This window comes from Equus asinus, chromosome 8, assembly GCF_041296235.1.
Source record: "Equus asinus isolate D_3611 breed Donkey chromosome 8, EquAss-T2T_v2, whole genome shotgun sequence".
Lineage (NCBI taxonomy): Eukaryota > Metazoa > Chordata > Mammalia > Perissodactyla > Equidae > Equus > Equus asinus.
Window position 1 is genome coordinate 85,828,594 of NC_091797.1, and position 18,341 is coordinate 85,846,934.

The window sequence follows — 18,341 nt, forward strand, 5'->3', positions numbered from 1 at the left end:
TGGCTTCTGGCCTATCTAGGCTTTCGACATGCCTTCCTCAGTAAGCCTAACCATTTCCAGCTTTTGAGTTCAAGTGAGAGATGTGTGAGTCTTCCTTTCACTTGAACACTTAGAGGTGATGATAGGGTCATTAATCAGCCTAATTCCAATGTTGTTGTGTCTCAGGGAATGGGGAGGCCTGAGGAGGGGGAGAGAGGCAGGGGAACGGCTGGTCGGTGGAGCAGTCGGAACACACACATTTATCGATTAGGTTTGCTGTCTTCCACGGGTGAAGTTCATGGCAACGCAAACCACCTGCAATGCTAACATCAAAGATCACTGATCGCACATCACCACCACAAAATAATAATAATAATGAAACGTTTGGAGACATTGTGAGAAGTGGTGAAATGTGACACAAAGTGAGCAAATGCTGTTGGAAAAATGGCACAGATAGACTTGCTTGATGGGGGGGTTGGTCCAAACCTTTGATGGGGTTTAGGGCAGGCTGCTCCAAGGTGTGCCACTCTGATATGCAGATTCTTTTGAGCTGAAGACAATCAAGGCTCAGAAGACTCTGGAAGAACATTTGACCTTCCCCCAAATTGTGTAAAAGAATTTAAGATAGAAGCACCTGTCTCAGGAAGAGCTCTTATCATAGATAATTGCCACGATTCTCAGTTTTTAAACCTGGCTTTATCCCTGACTGACATTATTAACTATCAGACCAATAAGCCACAATCTGAAAAAGACAATGGGATACAAAATGCCATCAAACAATGATCAGATGGATTAAACACTGGGCCAAGGGACTTCCTGTAGCTCCTTTCTTTGACTTTTTGGGTTGCGCTTATCTCTCAACAATTGGACATATGTGCAGTTGGGGGATTGTTAAGGAACTAAAAGATGATTGGTTTTTCCCTGGCATCCATAAAATTTGTGACCCAATTATTTCCCAGTGCACTGCTTGCCAATCTCACCAAGTTTCTGGGAGAAATCAGTGTACCCCAAGAAGTCCTCCCAGGCCCACACTACCCTTTGCTGCACTGCAGATGGACTTTACAGACTTGCCCCAAGCTTTAGGCTATCCTCATTGTTTGGGTACCATCTGTGTGGTTAGTGGATGGACTGAATGCTGTCCAACTGGATGAGCACATGTCACAACTGTGGTAAAGAAATGAATAACTGAAGTTAGTCCTTGTTTTGGCATTCCTGTATAGAGTGAATCGGACCAAGGAACTCATTTTACAGCAGAGAGAAACCAGTTTCTTGCAGAAACGTTGGCATGCTCATTGTAATTTCATACCCCATATCATCCTCAATCATCAGGGCAAGTGGAACATAAAAATCTAGACATCGAAAGGACTTCAGGAAAGGTCTGTCAAGAAACTGGACTTAAACGGGCAGAAGCTCTCCCCTTGGCCCTTATTACATCCAGAATTCTCCAATTAGGACACATGGATTGACTCCTTTTGAAATAGTTTTTGGACACCCAATGCCTACTGGCATCTCTAAACCTTCCATTCCTGGATTAAGAGAATATTATGGGAACTTAAGCGAACAATTTGATGCTATGACTGACTCTAGACAAAAATTAACTAGTCTACTTGAAGCAAATGGTCAACAGGTAAAAGAGTCGTGGTCCCCACCTTCTGACAAGCCCTCCTGTCTCTTTGGACCAGGAGGTTGGGTGTACATCATGGTCTTTAGAAGAAAAAATAAGCTGTCACCTTGCCCGAAAGGACCTTATGAATTCTACTGACCCTCTACTCTGCCATCAAAATAAAGGAAAAATCTTCATAGACCCAAGCAAGCCGTGCCAAAATAGACCCAGAAGATCACTCTCAAGACAATGAGAAGAGAGTCCCCACAGGTGACCTTAAGCTAAGGACTTCCTGGGCCGATTCCCAGTCCCCAGAAGCAGCTGACCTCATGAAGTAGACAGCTTTTCCCAAGATATTAGATCAGGAAGCCTTGCTTTCACCTATTTTCCCCCCTTGCTTTTAAAACTCCCTATACACTCACACACACACTTTTCCTGTTAATGAATATATATGTTCCTTTTTTTTTTTTCCCCAACGATTGGTACCTGAGCTAACATCTGTTGCCAATTTTGTTTTCTTTCTTCTTCTCCCCAAAGCCCCTCAGTAAATAGTTGTACTTCCTAGTTGTGAGTCTAGATGTGAGTGTCTCTAGTTGTGCTATGTGGGACGCCGCCTCAGCATGGCCTGATAAGTGGTGCCGTGTCCACGCCCAGGATCTGAACCGGCGAAACCCTGGGCTGCTGAAGTGAAGTGTGTGAACTTAACCACTCAGCCTCGGGGCCGGCCCCTGGATATTCCTTTTAATCATTTATTAGAAAGCAGACTGGAGAGTCCTGGTCTCTATCTGTCCTACTTCCCTTCTCTAAGTTTCCACTATGAGCTCTTTTCCAGTATATGTCTTGCGTTTACTAACCCTCTCTTTCTGAACAGGACCAGCACAGACCAAACACCCCCTTATGCCGGTTTACCAGACTCTGGCCATGCTAACTAATCAATCTGACTGTTAGGTATGTCAACAGCTGGAGTGCACAAAAGAAGCTGAACTAGTCTCTGTTCCTGCTGCTGTAAAAACTTGTTGGACTAAGTACGGAAGATGGATGAACCACAGGGTATGGTGTCCACGAAAAGGACAACATCACTCTGCCTCTTCTCCTGCTGAGTCACCTGGGCCCCAGAAAACCTCTAGAGAAGCTCCAGGACTGTCCCTTGCCCAGATAAAGACAACAGGTGAAAATTGTTCCCTTTGCATGAAAGTAAATATGACACTGGACCTTTCCTGGGTGGTATACCGGGAGAATATTGCAATCAAACTCTGTGGTTTGAATCCACAGGTGGCATCTTCAAAGCTCTCAAGGAAATTGTAAGTGACTCTAACACTACTCCCTTTGGCACAAACATTTTCCAAATGACCAAAGGTTCTGGATGGCTTATAAGCCACCCTTGCCCAACTTAGGATATTGCAGTTGCCCTCATCGTTAAGCTGCTCAATACCACAAGCTATACATGGGTGGATCCAAACACTGGATTAATGTGCTCAGGTGACAGGACCAGGCTTTACAGCTGCCAAAATCAGACTGCAGGCCTCCTGTACCAGCTATTCCACATCTGTTCTGCTCTCCCACATTAACGGGAACACATGGAAAATGGAGATGTTTAGGTACTAATACTACCAGTGACAAAGGTCATGGAATACTCCAGACCCTTAGAACTACATGTTCAGTTCTCACTTTGTCTGCAAACCACACTGGGTCTTTTTATTTTATGTGTCAAGAAAGTATGTAAAGGATTCCCACCTAACTGGTCAGGATGATGTGGACTTGGACACCTGGGCACCTTCTGTCACCAGACACTCCACCGTAAATGCCAGCCAAACCACAAACTTGAGTTCCTTTGTTCATAAGATTGCACCACATAAATGTGCCAGTTGAGAAATCATAAAGAATCCACTTGCATATCACAACTCCAAGTTCTTTTCAGCATCAAGAGTCTTATTCCCCAGCTTTGGAAATTTATGAGTCCGAAAAGGTAATCTTAAGTCTCTCTATGATAATGGAACACGAGTTTAACACCACCATGGAAACTTTGAAAATACTGCAGTCAGAGATTAACAGCCTAGCCACTGTGGTCCTCCAAAATCGACCTGCTGTGGACACACTGACTGCCCAGCAAGGAGGAGCTTGTGCATTCATCAGAGAAAAATGTTGCTTTAATGTGAACCAAACAGGGCAAGTAGCATGTAACTTACATCTATTAAAAGAGAAGATTCACATTTTCCATCAGATGAATGAAGCTCACCCATTTTATTGGACTGACTTATTCTCAGGATCAGGAACTGGTTTAATGGTGTCTGAGGAGATGGGCACTGATGTCTTCTTTCCTGTTTGTTCATCCCGATTCTAATCTATGATCTTTTCTCCCTTTGCAGATTCCTGACCACTCAGCTACTAACTCATTTTCTCTCTCCACAGTCACCGGCTCAGCTTTTAACATGGGAAACTTCCAGGGACGTTTCAGTGGAGGGAACTGATGGGGCTCAGGGCAGGCCACCCCAAGATGTGCCCCCCTGGTATGCGGGCTATTTTGAACTGAAAACAGTCAAGGCTCAGAAGATTCTGGAAGAACATTTGACTTTCCCCCAAAGTGAGTAAAAGGATTTAGGACAGAAGGGTCTGTCTCACTGATAAATACCTGAAAAGCAATAGGATATATTGGAGTATATGAGGAAGCCATTTGGCTTAAAACTAATTTGGTCTGACCTTGTTTCCCAAAAAGGGCCTGACATGGCCTGTTGAGCATGCATTATACATCTGGTTTAAATATTTACTATGTCCCAGAGACAAGAATGATGCCTTTAAAGATAGGGATGTAACTTCCCCCATATGGGCATTTCTTTAAGGAAAAGCATCTCTTCCTAAACTAAGGATTAATTACTGACCTGCTGTGCTCACCTTATGACCACTGACCTGTGTTCACTGATCTGCTGTGCCAGGAATGCAATCTCATGACTATTGTAAAAGGGACATTCCTGTCATATATGAAGCATGTTCCAAGACGGTATATAACCACTTCGTACACCAACTTCTTTGATGCCCTTCCTTCTTTAAGGAAGGAAGGTCCTGGGCTAGTCCTCAGCTCTGGCACATAGTAAATTCACTCCAATTTTGATTTATAGATGGACTGTGGATTATTCATGTCAACACCAGGAAGGAGCTCTTACCATGGATAATTCTAGATGTGGTAGGCAGGAAGGCATCTAGCAAGGGCCATTATATCAAAAGATCTCTTTTGGGTCCCATTGTGTACAGATGGGACGATGCAACCCTCTGTTTACCAAATATGAACTCTCTTCATCTTCCTATAAATTGCCTTGTCCCTCTTTGAAGTCTCAGACCTCTATCTCCCTCTCCTTAGTCCAAAAGGACGTATATACCTCAGTTTGCCTGACTGTCTTTGGAATTTTTCATGCTTATGTGAATTCCCCATGTACGTGTATTAACGTTTGTCTGATTTTCTCCTGCTAATCTGCCTTATGTCATTTGTAATTCTTTGACCAGCCATAAGAACCAGAAGGGAAAAGGGGGGAGATTCGGTCTCTTCCCTTACACCTTCAATTGGTAAAAAACAAAATATCTTCAAAGCACAATAAAAGGAGGTATGCCTGTAATATGTGCTGTGACTTTGTCAAATTAACATTTGCTAGGTAGAGCCCTGGGGGTGTTGCATGCTGAGCCTCTGTTCAACAGAAGACTGCAAAGGAATTGAAATAGAGAAGTCTGTTACTCACGGGTCCTGGAGAAGGTCCACAGCTCACCTCAGAGGAGCCGCATGGGGAGGTTAAGGCAGAGTGCAGGCGGAGAGCAGGGGAGGACCTGCGGCATAAGCCTTTATTGGGGACCACAGGCAGAGTCCTTGGGGTTCCTGGGCTAAGTCAGGATTGGTCAATATAAATGAACAAGAGGTTCTGGTAATGTTCCCAGGGGTCTTATCTAAGGGGCACACAGGGAGAAGGCCCTGGGAGGTGGGGAGAGTGCGTCTCACAAGGGCAGTTGTAGGAGTCATATCAGGAACTGACAGGTACTCTGACTCTGCTGGTGGTTATCTAGGGCATGCACTCGGGAGGGGCCAGTGTCACTTCAAGGCCCCTGCAGGCCACTAGGCCACACATTATGGATGCTGAGGCAGCAATGGTATGGAGTAGTTTAGCTAAACTCCCAACGAACTCTTAGAAGAAAATAGAGGAGTAAGTTTTCATGACCACAGATTAGGCAATGGTTTCTTTTTTCTCTTTTTATCTTTATTGAGGTAACATTGGTTTACAACATCACATAGCTTTCAGATGTACAACACTGTAATTCAACAACTATATACACTGCAGCATTCTCACCACCAAAATATAGTTACCATCCACCACCATGTAATTGACGCTTTTTACCCATTCTTCCCTCCCCTGAATGGTTTCTTTAAATATGACATCAAAATTCAAGCAACCTAAGAAAATTGGACTTATAAAATTGGATCTATAGATAAAATGGATTTCATCAAAATTAAAAACTTGTGTGCTTCAAAGGATACCATCAAGAAAGTGAAAAGAGAACAATCCACAGACTGGGAAAAATATTCGCAAATCATATATCTGATAAGGGGATTGTATCCAGAATACAGAAAGAACTCTTACAACTCAACAATAAAAAAGATAAGTAGCCCAATTTAAAAATTGGCAAAGAATCTGAATAGGCATTTCTCCAAAGAAGATATAGAAATGCCCAACCAGCACATGAAAAGATTCTTGACATCATCAGTCATTAGGGAAATGCAAATCAAAACCACAGTGCGATGCACCCCCCAGGATGTCTACAGTCAAAAGTCAGAGAACAAGTATTGAAGATGATGTGGAATGATTGGAACCCTCATACACTCCTGGTGGGAATGTAAGATAGCGCAGCTGTTTTGGAAAACCACTGGGCAGTTCCTTAAAATGCCAAACTCAAGGTTAGTGTATGATCCAGCCATTCTGCCCCTGTGTATAATCCAAGACATGAAAACGTGTCCATGCAAAAACTTGTATGTGAATTTTCATACCAGTATTACTCATGATAGCCCCAAAGTAGAATTCCCCTGAGGCTGATGGCAGTTTGGTAGGACCCTTAGCCAGAAATTGGAGTGCAACTGCATTTTTGCCCAATTGTATATTAGGACCTCCTACCTGATTATTAAGTCAAGCCCTCAGAATGCTAAACAAGCTTGGTAAGATTCTGCAGATCCTTGTAAACATTTACAGCTTCTGGAACCTTTAGGTACTGAAGGTGGTGAGCTCAACTCTTTAAAGAACTTTCTCTATTGCCTGGCTCTTAAAAAGGAGCCCCAAAGTGGCCACTGTAATTTTAAATCATCCGGGGTCATCTTGCCAGCTGTTTATGGTTATCCCTATTTTAGGGTGCCTTCTCCAAAGTGGCCACAACAAACAAGGTAATTTCTAAAGAGGGTTTGATATTATCACCAAGAAACTCAGTCCCCAAACAGCCTATGCACTTCAGACAAACATTAACACACAATACGATTCTACATATAACACAGACCAGAACACTAGCTAGTTTTTCAGAAGTGACTCAGAATCAGTGCCAGGAGCTACTCAAAACCAGATGGTCAGGGGCAGTTTACAACCAGAGATGTCTTAATCCAGAAGCTATTTCTTCTCCCAAAAGGAAAAAAACACCCTTGGGGTCTGGAGCACTGCAGTAAGAAATGGGAATCCAATCAGTTGAGCCTCTAGACAAAATTGTCTAGGCAGCCACCTAGGGCGTATGAAAAGACCCCATACCCTGCTGGGGGTTCCAGAGACTTGGGCAGGCAGTAACAGGACCTTGTCCCTTCATGGTCACTAATTGTTACTGCACAAAATTGGAGTTTTCTTGCCTGATGTGCAGAAACGGTGAACTAATTATAGAATCAGCCTTTGGGGGAGAAATAAGCTTTATTCTGAGACTCACCTGCAGGAAGTCAGGAGGTGTGCGCCCTCAGATCTGTCTCCCTGAATCAGGATTAGGGGCAAAATTGAAGAGGTTAGGGAGAACAGCGTGGCTCCAGGAAATGCTAGTGGGACAAGTTTTGATTGCTGGGCTTCAAACATTTATGGTAAGGCTTTAAACATTTATGATGAGGTTCTAAATTTTTATGATAGGGCTCTAAATATTTATGATGAGGTGGGGAAGGAATTTTAACACTGGATCTTCCTAAACGAGGGACCCCTTGCTTCTGGTAAGAGTCCAAATTTCCAGTTCTGGTAGTGTCCCCGTGGTCCTTTTGGGTCCGTGGTGAGGAGAATCTTTGGTTTCTCCATCACAGTGTCAGCTTAGGGTCAATCTTCCTCATCAAAAAAAAAAAAAAAGGCAAAAGGCGCCCCATAGTGGGGAACTGGCGAGGAACAGTTGTGCAGAATGTTGATTGCCCTTCCTCCTACAGGCATTTATTGAGTGCCTACAGGATGCCAGGCACTGCGCTGGGTGCTGTTACCTAAGGCACAACGACCGAGGCAGCCCAGCAGGGAAGCCGTGATCGAAAAGGAGCGGGTCTCAGCGGTCGGCCACGTTTTCCCCTACAGCTAACAGACAGTCCAGCGCGTACACGTCTGCGGACCGAGGGACCGAGGGGAGACGGAGCCGGCCCTGCCCTCTGGGGTCGGGCTGTCGGGAAAGGAACTGTCAGAGGGGCAGGTAGAAGTCGCTGTGGGCGCGCCCGTGGGGCGGGGCTAGGGGACCGGGCTAGGGCTGGGGACAGGGGGGCGGGGACAGGGGCCTGGCGGGGAGCGCGCTTTCCCGCGGCAGCGCAGATGGCGGCTCCGGGCGCAGGGCCGGGGCCGGGGGCGTCACCGGGGCTGGAGGCGGCCCTGCAGAAGCTCGCGCTGCGGCGGAAGAAGGTGCTGAGCGCCGAGGAGATGGAGCTGTACGAGCTGGCGCAGGCGGCGGGCGGCGCCATGGACCCCGATGTGTTCACAAGTGAGCGGGAGCGGGCGGGGCTGCGCGCTCGGCGACCCCCGACCCTCTAGCTCTCCCCCGCACTGCCCTTGTCGGACCCCCTTGAGGCCCAGGGTAGAGGCGGGGTCTTGAGGGAGGCGGCTACGCCTGCCCGCTCTGGCCGAGCAGCCTGGCCCAGGCGAGGAGGCTCCTTGCGCAGCGCGTCTGTCTCTCCAGGATCCTGCTGGGCCTGCTGAAGCTGAACGTGGCGCCCCTCGACGTCTTCCAGATGCTCAAGTCCATGTGCGCCGGGCAGAGGCTGCCGAGCGAGTCCCAGGCCCCCGCGGCCGTGTCACTGCCCACGTCGAGTGCGCCTGAGACGAGAGGTCAGAGTTGGGCCCTGTGCTCCCTGCCCCTGTGGCCCCGGCGGCGAGGTGGCGGGGGTTTGGGGGTGGGGATGGAGGGGGCGGCAGCGCCCAGCCCTGCGCCGGCTTGGCCTTCAGTGGCCAGGCCTTTCTGCTGGTCTTCTCCCAGGACCCGCTGGGTCAACCAAGGGCTCGCCCCTGGGGCTCCGGTCTCCAGCTTCGGCTTGGTTGCCGCCCTTGAGAGAGCACTTGCAGATTGGGTGGCCGCAGAGCGGGTGCCCCAGGGAGGCCCAGTGGGCTAGGCCTCATCTGGGGCTTTTGCTGCCCCAGCCTCTTCTCGCCTCTGGGCTCCTGCCTTCATCCCACAAACACGGGAACGAGACCTCTTTGGTCTTTGGGGGCTCGGCCCTGCACCTCCCGCCCTGGGGCTACACCCTGCTGCTCCTGCTCAGCTCCGTCGTGTTTCTGCTCAGTCTCCTTGTCCTGGGGGCCCACCAGCAACAGCGCCGGCAGGACACCTTTCAGGTACTTCCTCCAGCCAGCACCCCTCACTCCCAGCCCAGCCAGCTCCCTTCGCCCCTTCCTCCTCTGCTGTGGCAGGATGCACCAGGGCTCACGGGGTGGGGGAGGCCGGTACCCCATCCCCCTCTTTCTGCATGGCAAGCGGGCCCTTGATTCCAGAATCCGCAGAGGCAGAGAAAGGCTCCGTGGACTCCTGAGAAATCAGGCCCCAGGCCAGCAGTCCATCCCTGCAGCCCAGCAGCCCTGCCCTTGCCCCCTCAGGTTCCCATGGTGCCCCTGACTCCAGCAGCGAGTATCCTCCTCAACGTCTTCCTCATGCTGCATCTGAGCTCCCTGACCTGGCTGCGCTTCTCCGTCTGGCTGCTGATTGGTGAGTAGGGACCAGGCTGGGACCCTGGGTTGGCTGCAGGAGGAAGCAAGCAGGGAAGCTGGGCTGGGACCTGCCCCTCAGGCTTGTGCCATCCTTACAGGACTTGTGGTGTATTTTGTCTACGGCATCTGGCACAGCAAGGAGAACCAGCGGGAGCTGCCGGGGTTGACTGCCACACATGGCAGCCTAGAGGAGACAGTGCAGGCCCTGCAGCCCCTAGGCCAGGCCCCTGCCCATGAGCCTGGCCACATGGAGCAGCCTGCCAGTCTATGAGGACCGCTGGGGGCCTGCCTGCCCTCCCCTACCTCCTCAGGAGGCTGGGGGTGGGTGGCAGCCCCTTCTATCCGGGGCAGCTCGGGTTTGCAGGCCTGTCCATGCCAAAGGGTCCTCAGGACCTCAGACCTTAGCCCAGATGCTGAACTTCGAGTCTTTGGGAGTGGGCCACGGCCACTTCTGGTGGTGGACTCTGCCCAGCACCTTCCAGGTTATGACCAACTCCAGCTACCTGAGCAGGTGGAGTAGGGTGGGCAGGGAAGAGGCCTGCAGCCCTAGGCACCCAAAGTAATAACTGCTCAGCCACCCACATGGCCTGCTGCTGTGTCCACTGTGGCATCTTTTGTGGCACTGAGTCCTCACCTGACTCCGGGAACCAGGTGATTGTTCCCAATCCACTGCAAATGTACCGAGGTTCTATAAGGGGGAAGCACCAGTACAGGGAGAGCTCAGAGTCTGGGACATGGCCAGGCCTGTGACCCAGGGTCCTGCCCTCAAGGCAGTGCCACTGGCCAAGCTCAGAGGGGACCTAACACACACCAGACACAGATGGGTCCATGACAGGGAAGGGGCAGGCTCCCCACATGTCCCCTTGGGAGTGGATCCAGAGAGCAGAGCATAGACCCCAAGAAGGCTGCCTAGAAAGGGCAGCGGAGTTCTGGGGTTCCATGAGTTTCCCAGGGCTTCTAGACTGCAGGGCATGTGCCTCAGGCCCCAGGATGTAGAGCCCCACCTGCCCAGGTACATGCATACTTAGGCACAGGCCCACATGGCCCACACGACTCCCCTGGGGGGGAAAACCCCCATGCAGACTGAGGCAACAGCTATTTTCAAGCTCAGGGCCCGCAGCTCCAGCTGCCTCTCTCCCTGCCACCCCATCAGAGCTTTGTGATAACAGCTCGGGGTGGGACACACACGTGCAGGTGGGTGCACGAGCGCCTGGGCCCCACCTAGTGGCTGTGGAGCCTGATCCTGGGGGGTCCCCAGGCCCACCCTGCACCCTCACTGGTCTCTCCAAGGCCATGCTACATCTACCGTAGACGCCTCCGACTCCCTGTTCCTGCCTGTGAGGACCACACAGGAAGCTGCTGGCTCTGGCAGCTTTACTCCTCGACTCTCTGCAGCCTTGACATCAGCTTTCTCTGGGCCCCGAGGACAACGAGGCACATGTGATCTCGCTCCAATAATCAGGCCTCAGGGCCATGAACTCTCACCCCACCCCTTCTGACCCCACCTCCCATGGACACTACTCTGGGGATTGAGAGGCAGCAGGGACCCCAAGGTTTTGCTAGGCTCCAGGTTCCAGGTGATTCCAGGTGCTTCCCAGCCTGGGCTGCAGCCTTGGGCCTCCCCAACCTGGCCCATGTCACCCCACCAGCAAGCTGCCAACATGACCTGGTCACCAGGGACCCATGAGAAGGCAGCCCCTTACCTCCCTGGAGTGGGTACCCCCCAAATCCCTGCCCCTCCCTGGGACCAAGAGAGGGCTGGACTGCTGCAGCCCCCGTCCCTCCCCTCCTGACCGTGGGCCCGGGGACATGGGGAAATTCTCCAGCATGCAGGACTCAGGCCCCCGGGAGGATGCCAGAGCCAGAACCAGGCCACCCTGCCGGGGGCTTCCATGGGCTCTGTTACAGGCATTGTCTCTGGCCCCTGGGCTGCACCTGGAGTCTTGGTCAGAGCATGGTCCCTGTGCAGTTGCCTCAGGCTGAGGTGGCCAACTGCCCAGACATGCTCTCAGGTGTGACCTTGGCCAGCAGTGACGTGTGCAGATATACAGCCTCCCCACCCCTTGGCTCCCAATAGCTTGGTGAGCAGCTTCCTGGGCATTGGGTTGGGAGTCACCAAGGAGACAGATAGAAGGTCCCAAAGGACCCCATGCCCACCAACTCAGCCCCTCTACCCTCCTCCCCATTCAGCCCCCCACAGCCCAAGGGCTGCCACCAGGAAGGGGCTGGTGCTCATAAGCTGAGCAGGTAAGGGCCCAAGAAGTGCCTGGTATCCTAGGGGGGGTTAGATCACCTGCTCCCTGCACTCGTCATTCCATGGATGAGGCCCAGAGCTGGGAGGGGCCCTGCCCTAGGACCCCAGGACCAGAACAGCTGAGACAACTCTTGTCAGGCTTCTTTCTCCCCCACCTTGGACTCTGGCTGCACAGACCCCCATGCAGGGTAGCTGAGAGGGCAGGGGTTCTACCTGTGGTGGGAGGTCTGGGAGCCGGGCAGGGCCGGAGTTAACCACAGCCGGGGTGGTGGACAGCTGGAGAGCAGGGAGCTGTGGGGAACACTCGAGACAGAGCCCGGGAGAGCGTTCTCCAGCCCCAGCAGGAGCCCCACTGTTCCCCTGCAGGCCTCCATACAAAACTGGCTTCTGTGATCCCCAGGGAGCACCCCGCCGAGGCTGGAGCTGGGGGAGTGACAGTCAGTGTGGGAGCTGAAGGGTAGGATTTTTTCCCCCACCCCCTGCCCTGGGCCTGCTAGGGCTTCATCCATGAGTCCGCTAGGCAGGGCCCCCACCCTTGCCAGCCCCTATCTCTCCCCCCAACTCTCAACCCCCAACCAGCAGAGAAAGGCTACAGGCCTCAGGAAAGGGCGAATGAGTGGGTGCCAGGGCCACCCTGGTGACAGTGTCCAGCTCCCCGCAGGTGGGGGTAGGTAAGGGGCAGGCTCTGCTTGTCCTGGGACCCTGCCCTGGGTGTCAGGGACACTTATACTGGCACAGTGCCACTCTATACGGCACCAGCCCCGGATCTCACAGGTCCTGCGGGTCCCATTGAACACCACACACTGACCCGTGTTTATGCCTTGAAAACACAAGGGAAACTCCGGGCCCTTCAGTCTCCACAGGGTCTGGGAAGGGAGTGGCAGGGGGCTGTCAGCAGAAAGAAGAGATGCAGAGGCACCACCAGGCCTGCACGCTGGAGCCACCCGGGGTCCCAGCATGGCCCCTTGAACCCCTATCCCAGTGGAGGTGCCGGAAGACAGAGCCCTCAGCTATGTGGCTGTGCATTCCCATCTCCCCTTCAGAACAGTCCTCGTCAGCCCAGCAGGTCCCCAGTGGATGGAGGGTGCTGAGGTGGTGAGAGAGCAGAGCTGTCCAGGCCCAGGAGGTGTCTCCCCTTCGTGGGATGCTCGGTAGTGTCAGTATTTTTTTTTCCCATGTGAGTCATTCTAATAGATGTGTGGTGGTACCTCAGGGTGGCTCTAATTTGCATTACCCTACTGCCTAATGCAAATCGAACATTATTTGTTGAGTTATTTGCCAACATCATATCCTCTTTGCTGAAATGTCTATTCATGTCTTTTGCCTGTTTTGGGGAGGGAGTGGGTTGTTTATTGTTTAGTCTGGAGAGTTCTTTGTATACTCTGGACACAGTTGTCTTAGTCTGCTCATACCACAGACTGGTTGACTTAACAGATATTTCTTTTCTCGCAGTTCTTGAGGCTGGAAGTCAGATATTAGGGTGTCAGCATGGTTAGGTTCTAAGGAGAGCTCTTTTTTCTGTCTTGCAGGTGGAACCTTCTCACTGTGTGTTCACACGACCTCCTCTTTGTGGGTGAGGGGTGGTAGGGGAGGCAGAGGAAGACAGAGACATAGAGCTTTCTGGTGTCTCTTCTTTGAAGAGTACTGATTCCGTCATGAGAGCCCCATCCTCATGACGTCATCTAGCCCTAATTACCTCCCGAAAACCCCTTCTCCAAATACCGTCACATTTAGAGTTAAGCGTTCAACATAGGAATTTTGAAGGTAGGCACAAAATATCAGTCCATTGCATTCTGCCCCTGACCCCCCAAAATTCATGTCCCTCTGCTATCAAAAATACATTCGTTCCATCCAAATAGCCCCAAAGGCCTTAACTCATTCCAGCATCTCTAAGGTCTAAAGTCCAAAATCTCATCTAAGTATCATTTAAATCATGTATGGATGAGACTAGAGCTACGATTCATCCTGAGGCAAAATTCCTCTCCAGCTGAGAAGCTGTGAAACTAGACAAGTATTGTGCTTCCAAGATACAATGATGGGACAGGCATAGAACAGACTTTCCCATGCCAATAGAGAAAGACCAAAAATAAACGTCTGTGATGCTCTAAAAGATTGGAACGACATTGAGATTCATGGAAGGCTACACCCAACAACTGAGGGTACACATTCTTTTCAAGTTCACATGGAACATTCCCTAAGAGAGACTACAGGCTCAACAATAAAATGCGCCTCAAAACTATTAAAGAAGAGGACTCTGAGTGTGTTATTTTGACCATAAGAGAATTAAATTAGAAATTAATAATAGGTATCTGAAAAATGGCCAAATATTTTGAAGTCAAGCAACATGCTTATAAAAAACCTGTAGGTCAAAGAAGAAGTGACGTTGGAAATGAGAAACTCTTTTGAACTGAGAGATGATTTTAAAGCCACATGTCAAAACTGATAGGATGAGGCTGAAGAAGATCTTAGAGGAACGTTTCTATCTCTAAATGCCTATATTAGAAAAGAAGAGAGGAATTAGATCAATTTTTGGAGCTCCCACTTTGAGAAGATGGGAAACTAAAGTGACGTATGCCAAAGTAGGCAGGAGGAAGTACACAGTAAAGCAAAACACTGGAACACAGAAAGTGGAAAACACAGAATCAATCAAGAGAATCAACAGAAGCAGAAGGTAGTTCTGCAAAAAGATTGATAAACTTGACCTACCTCTAGCAACACTCATTAAAGACAAGAAAGAGAGGGAGGGAAAGAGAGAGGAATTAACAGTCTAAGGAAATAAAGACAGGATATCACAGCCCTCAAACCAAGAGGATTATTCTGAGGCTTTGAAAGCTAAGTGAGGAACTCCTGCTAGTGTTTGCCCACCTTGATTTTCAAATTCTTTGGGGTCAATGACTCATTTTTACCTTCTTTTTTCTCCTTTTTTGAACTGGAATGTCTCTAATTTTTATCCAATGCCTGTCCCACCAATTGTCTATTGAGAACAGATCTCAAGACGGAGAGGAATTGTGCCCAGGAGCTGTACCTGATAGATTCTATTCAGGAGCCTCAGCAGCACCTGATGTGGACATTGAACTGATGCTGTCGTGGGATGAGGCTTTAGGAACCTTAAGAAGGTGTGAATGTATTTTGTATGTGGGATCTCTGGGGGCCAAAGGGCACATTGTGGTAGACAGAATTTCTACACTGGCCTCCCAAATGCGTCTCACCCTAATCCCAGAACCTGTGAAGGAGATGAGATATCAGTCCTGTGATTATGATGTTATATGGCACAGTTCTCTTTAGGATGGGGCGATTATCTGGGTGGGCCAGGCCTAATCACATGAGTTCTTAAAGGCAGAGAGTTTTCTCTGGGTGGTAGGAGAAGACAAAGCCAGAGACATTCGCAGCATGAGAAGGACTCGATGCCACATTATAGCATAGAGGATCTGAGGAAGGAGAAAGCCACCTGAGAAAGAATGCAGACAGTCTGTAGAAGCAGAGAATGGCTTCTGAATGACAATCAGCAAGGAAACAGGGACCTCAGTCCTTCAATGCAAGGCACTGAATTATGCCAATGCAGGAATGACCTTGGAAAGGGACGCTGAGTCTGGGTGAGAATGTAGCCAGCCATCACCTTGATTTCAGCCCTGAAACCCTTAGCAGAGAACCCAGGCACATCATCCCAGATCCTGACCTACAGAGTCCACGATAATAAATGGGCATTGTTTTAAACGGCTGTGTTGGTGGTCATTTGTTACACAGCAATAGAAAACTAACACAGATGCTGTCTCTATTTTGCTGAGTTTCTGTCATCAGATACACATAATCTGATGCCAGCAGGAGCAAGAGTGTCTGCAACCACAGGGTAAGTCCTGCATGCACATTTGTGTGACTTGTCCTGACCCAGTGCCTCTTGAGGAACACCATGAAAGTCATTTCAAACTCTCAAGGAATGGCTCTTCACACAAACCTCTGAAAAAATTAAAAAGATGCAGTGCTTGATTCTAAATTGACATTATCTGAGAAGTCATCATCTATTTCTATTTCCTATGTCAAATTTATGCAATCTCCTTGTACACTGGAGCTCACCTGCCAAGATTTTAAAGCAAGGACCACTTACTGGCACAGACAAAATTCTTCCACAACAACAAAAACCTCCAGTCTTATTAAATTTCCCCAAATAAATGAAAGTGCCACCAATGCAACCCCTCCACCCATTGTCATGAAAAATAGGGAAAAAGGGAAAAGATCCCTTGTTGAAAGACCCAACGTAACAAACCTTTAAACTTGAAGGCCTAGTTTTCTGATTTTTATTTTTCTCATGCTCAGTCATGCGGGCCTCGCTCCATGAGATGGGTGGTCCCCAGTTCACTGGGCTCTCTCTGGGAGGAAGTCAGGTTAACCAAACGACAAGTCTCTCCTGTGAATCAGTCCCTCATCCACAAAATCCAGAAGGACATGTGAAGCCAACAAACACTGTCATCCCCAGCAAGCAATGAGTTTGCAGTGCTATCTGCTGCCAGCTTATCTAACAGAACAGAGATGACAGAGATAGCAGATAACAGAGAAAAAAAAGGGTATCCTGGTTTCAGCTTTTCCAGGGTGCCAGTTAGTTGGGCTACTTGCCCAGAGTCCAATTCTGTGGTAACTCCTGTGGGCAAATCTCCCAACAGGGGTTGATTGTTGGCAAAAAAAATTGCAGGTCCTGGTACTATGCATGTTGGCAAGAGGTTGGAGAAAAGAATATTCTCATAAACGGTGAGACTGTGACTTGGTCCCACTTCTTTGCAGGGCACTGAGGAGGGAGTTAGCAAAAGGGAGAAACGCACGAGTACTTTGATCAGGCAATTCCATTACAAGGAACCTCTCCTAGAGAAGAGTGCTAGCGAGGAGGGATATATGTGTAAGGGGCTCCCCTCCAGCACTGTTTGTAACCGTAAACGTTGAAACCAATTTCACGTCCATCAACTGGGAAACGTTTCAATGGATAATGACCAGTCCACACCATGAAAGGCTATGCAGTCATTTAAGAGAACACAGGAGATAATGAAAATGCTGAGTGATGGGCTGACAAGAACTCCTGTATAGTGAGTATTTACTATGTGCCAGACACTGGGCTCTGATAAGGTCAAATTTTACCAGAGCCTTGTGATCCTGGGGAATAGGGCAGGTTAAGAAATCCTGGGACCCTTTGCGTCCCAGTCAGTATGGCTGACTGCAAAGATCTGCCCTTTCCACGTGACTCAGATGACACACATGGACACCTTCCTTGTCTACTTATGACAAGGCCAGACACAGACCCTCCCATTTCCACTCTTTGCTTCACACATGATCAGCTGAACTGCTGGAGACACTAACCGATTAGAACAAAATGATTGTTAATCCAACTCTGGTTAAGTCTCTCTCCTTCCTCCAAGCCCCGGAATTTTGACCCGTCTGCAGCCTGAACTGAGTGTAGGCTGGTCTCAGGATGGCACATTCCCTGATCTGCTGTCTAATCAAGCCCCTTTCATCTTACATGTCCACACCTGGCTCTTCTCCCCTTGCTTACTGCCCCCATAAAAGGAAGCTCTTTTGTCTGACCCTTGAGACACTTGCAGATCTTACAGTCAAGGCTAGACTACTTCGCATGTAACTTGTTTGGTTAGATTTCAGTTGCGATCTACATTCATTTTTTTTTTTTAAGATTTTATTTTTCCTTTTTCTCCCAAAGCCCCCCGGTACATAGTTGTGTATTTTAGTTGTGGGTCCTTCTAGTTGTGGCATGGGGGATGCCACCTCAGTGTGGCTTGATGAGCAGTGCCATGTCCACAGCCAGGATCCAAACCAGCGAAACCCCGGGCCGCCAAAGCAGAGCACATGAACCCAACCACTCAGCCACGGGGCAGCCCCTCTGCATTCATTGTGACATAACTATAAAACTAAATGAAATTTTCAGAAATTTCACCTCTTGACATTGAAAACACAATGCAACAAATGAACCCAACTGTGTATCCCTGTTGTAGAACAGCCATGTGGATTAGAACTCTTCCAAGAGACTCTCAAACACAATAATTTATCTGTACTCCAAGAGAGTGACAAAACCGGAAGCCACTTTCCTCAAGCGTGTTATTAGTGGTGGTGTTGCTATTGTCTGTATTGTTTTGTTTATCTAAATGAGGGGAAAAAGTAAATGAGACATTTTGGGATATTCTAATTCTATTACTCCCAGTGTCCTTTAAAACAAAAAATGTCAGTGTTAGAGAAAGGAGATTCAGGTGAAAGATAGCCGATAAAATCCCGATAGTGGCAGCCCCTGTTGCCTAGTGGTTCAGTTTGGCATGTTTGGCTTCAGCAGCCTGCGTCCAGTTCCCGGGTACGGACCTACACCACT

At 49.3% G+C, this 18,341-nt stretch overlaps 1 protein-coding gene across 9 annotated transcripts in view; it reads left to right on the top strand.

Annotated features, from left to right (window-relative positions):
• The window catches only part of LOC106846949 (mitotic-spindle organizing protein 2B-like), an 86,641-nt gene extending 70,943 nt beyond the window's left edge, over window positions 1–15,698 (top strand). Inside the window, exons 3-8 of one of the 9 annotated variants that reach the window (XR_011505386.1) lie at window positions 8,711–8,859; window positions 9,337–9,363; window positions 9,622–9,730; window positions 9,831–12,443; window positions 13,030–13,142; window positions 13,516–15,698. Coding sequence is in view for 4 of the 9 variants with exons in the window: in XM_070516211.1 (XP_070372312.1) it covers window positions 8,711–8,859; window positions 9,337–9,363; window positions 9,622–9,730; window positions 9,831–9,969 (424 nt within the window). In the remaining 5 variants the exon portion in view is untranslated. The other 8 variants (XR_011505385.1, XR_011505387.1, XR_011505389.1 and 5 more) reach the window with 8 other exon arrangements.
• Window positions 15,699–18,341: the final 2,643 nt, after the last annotated feature.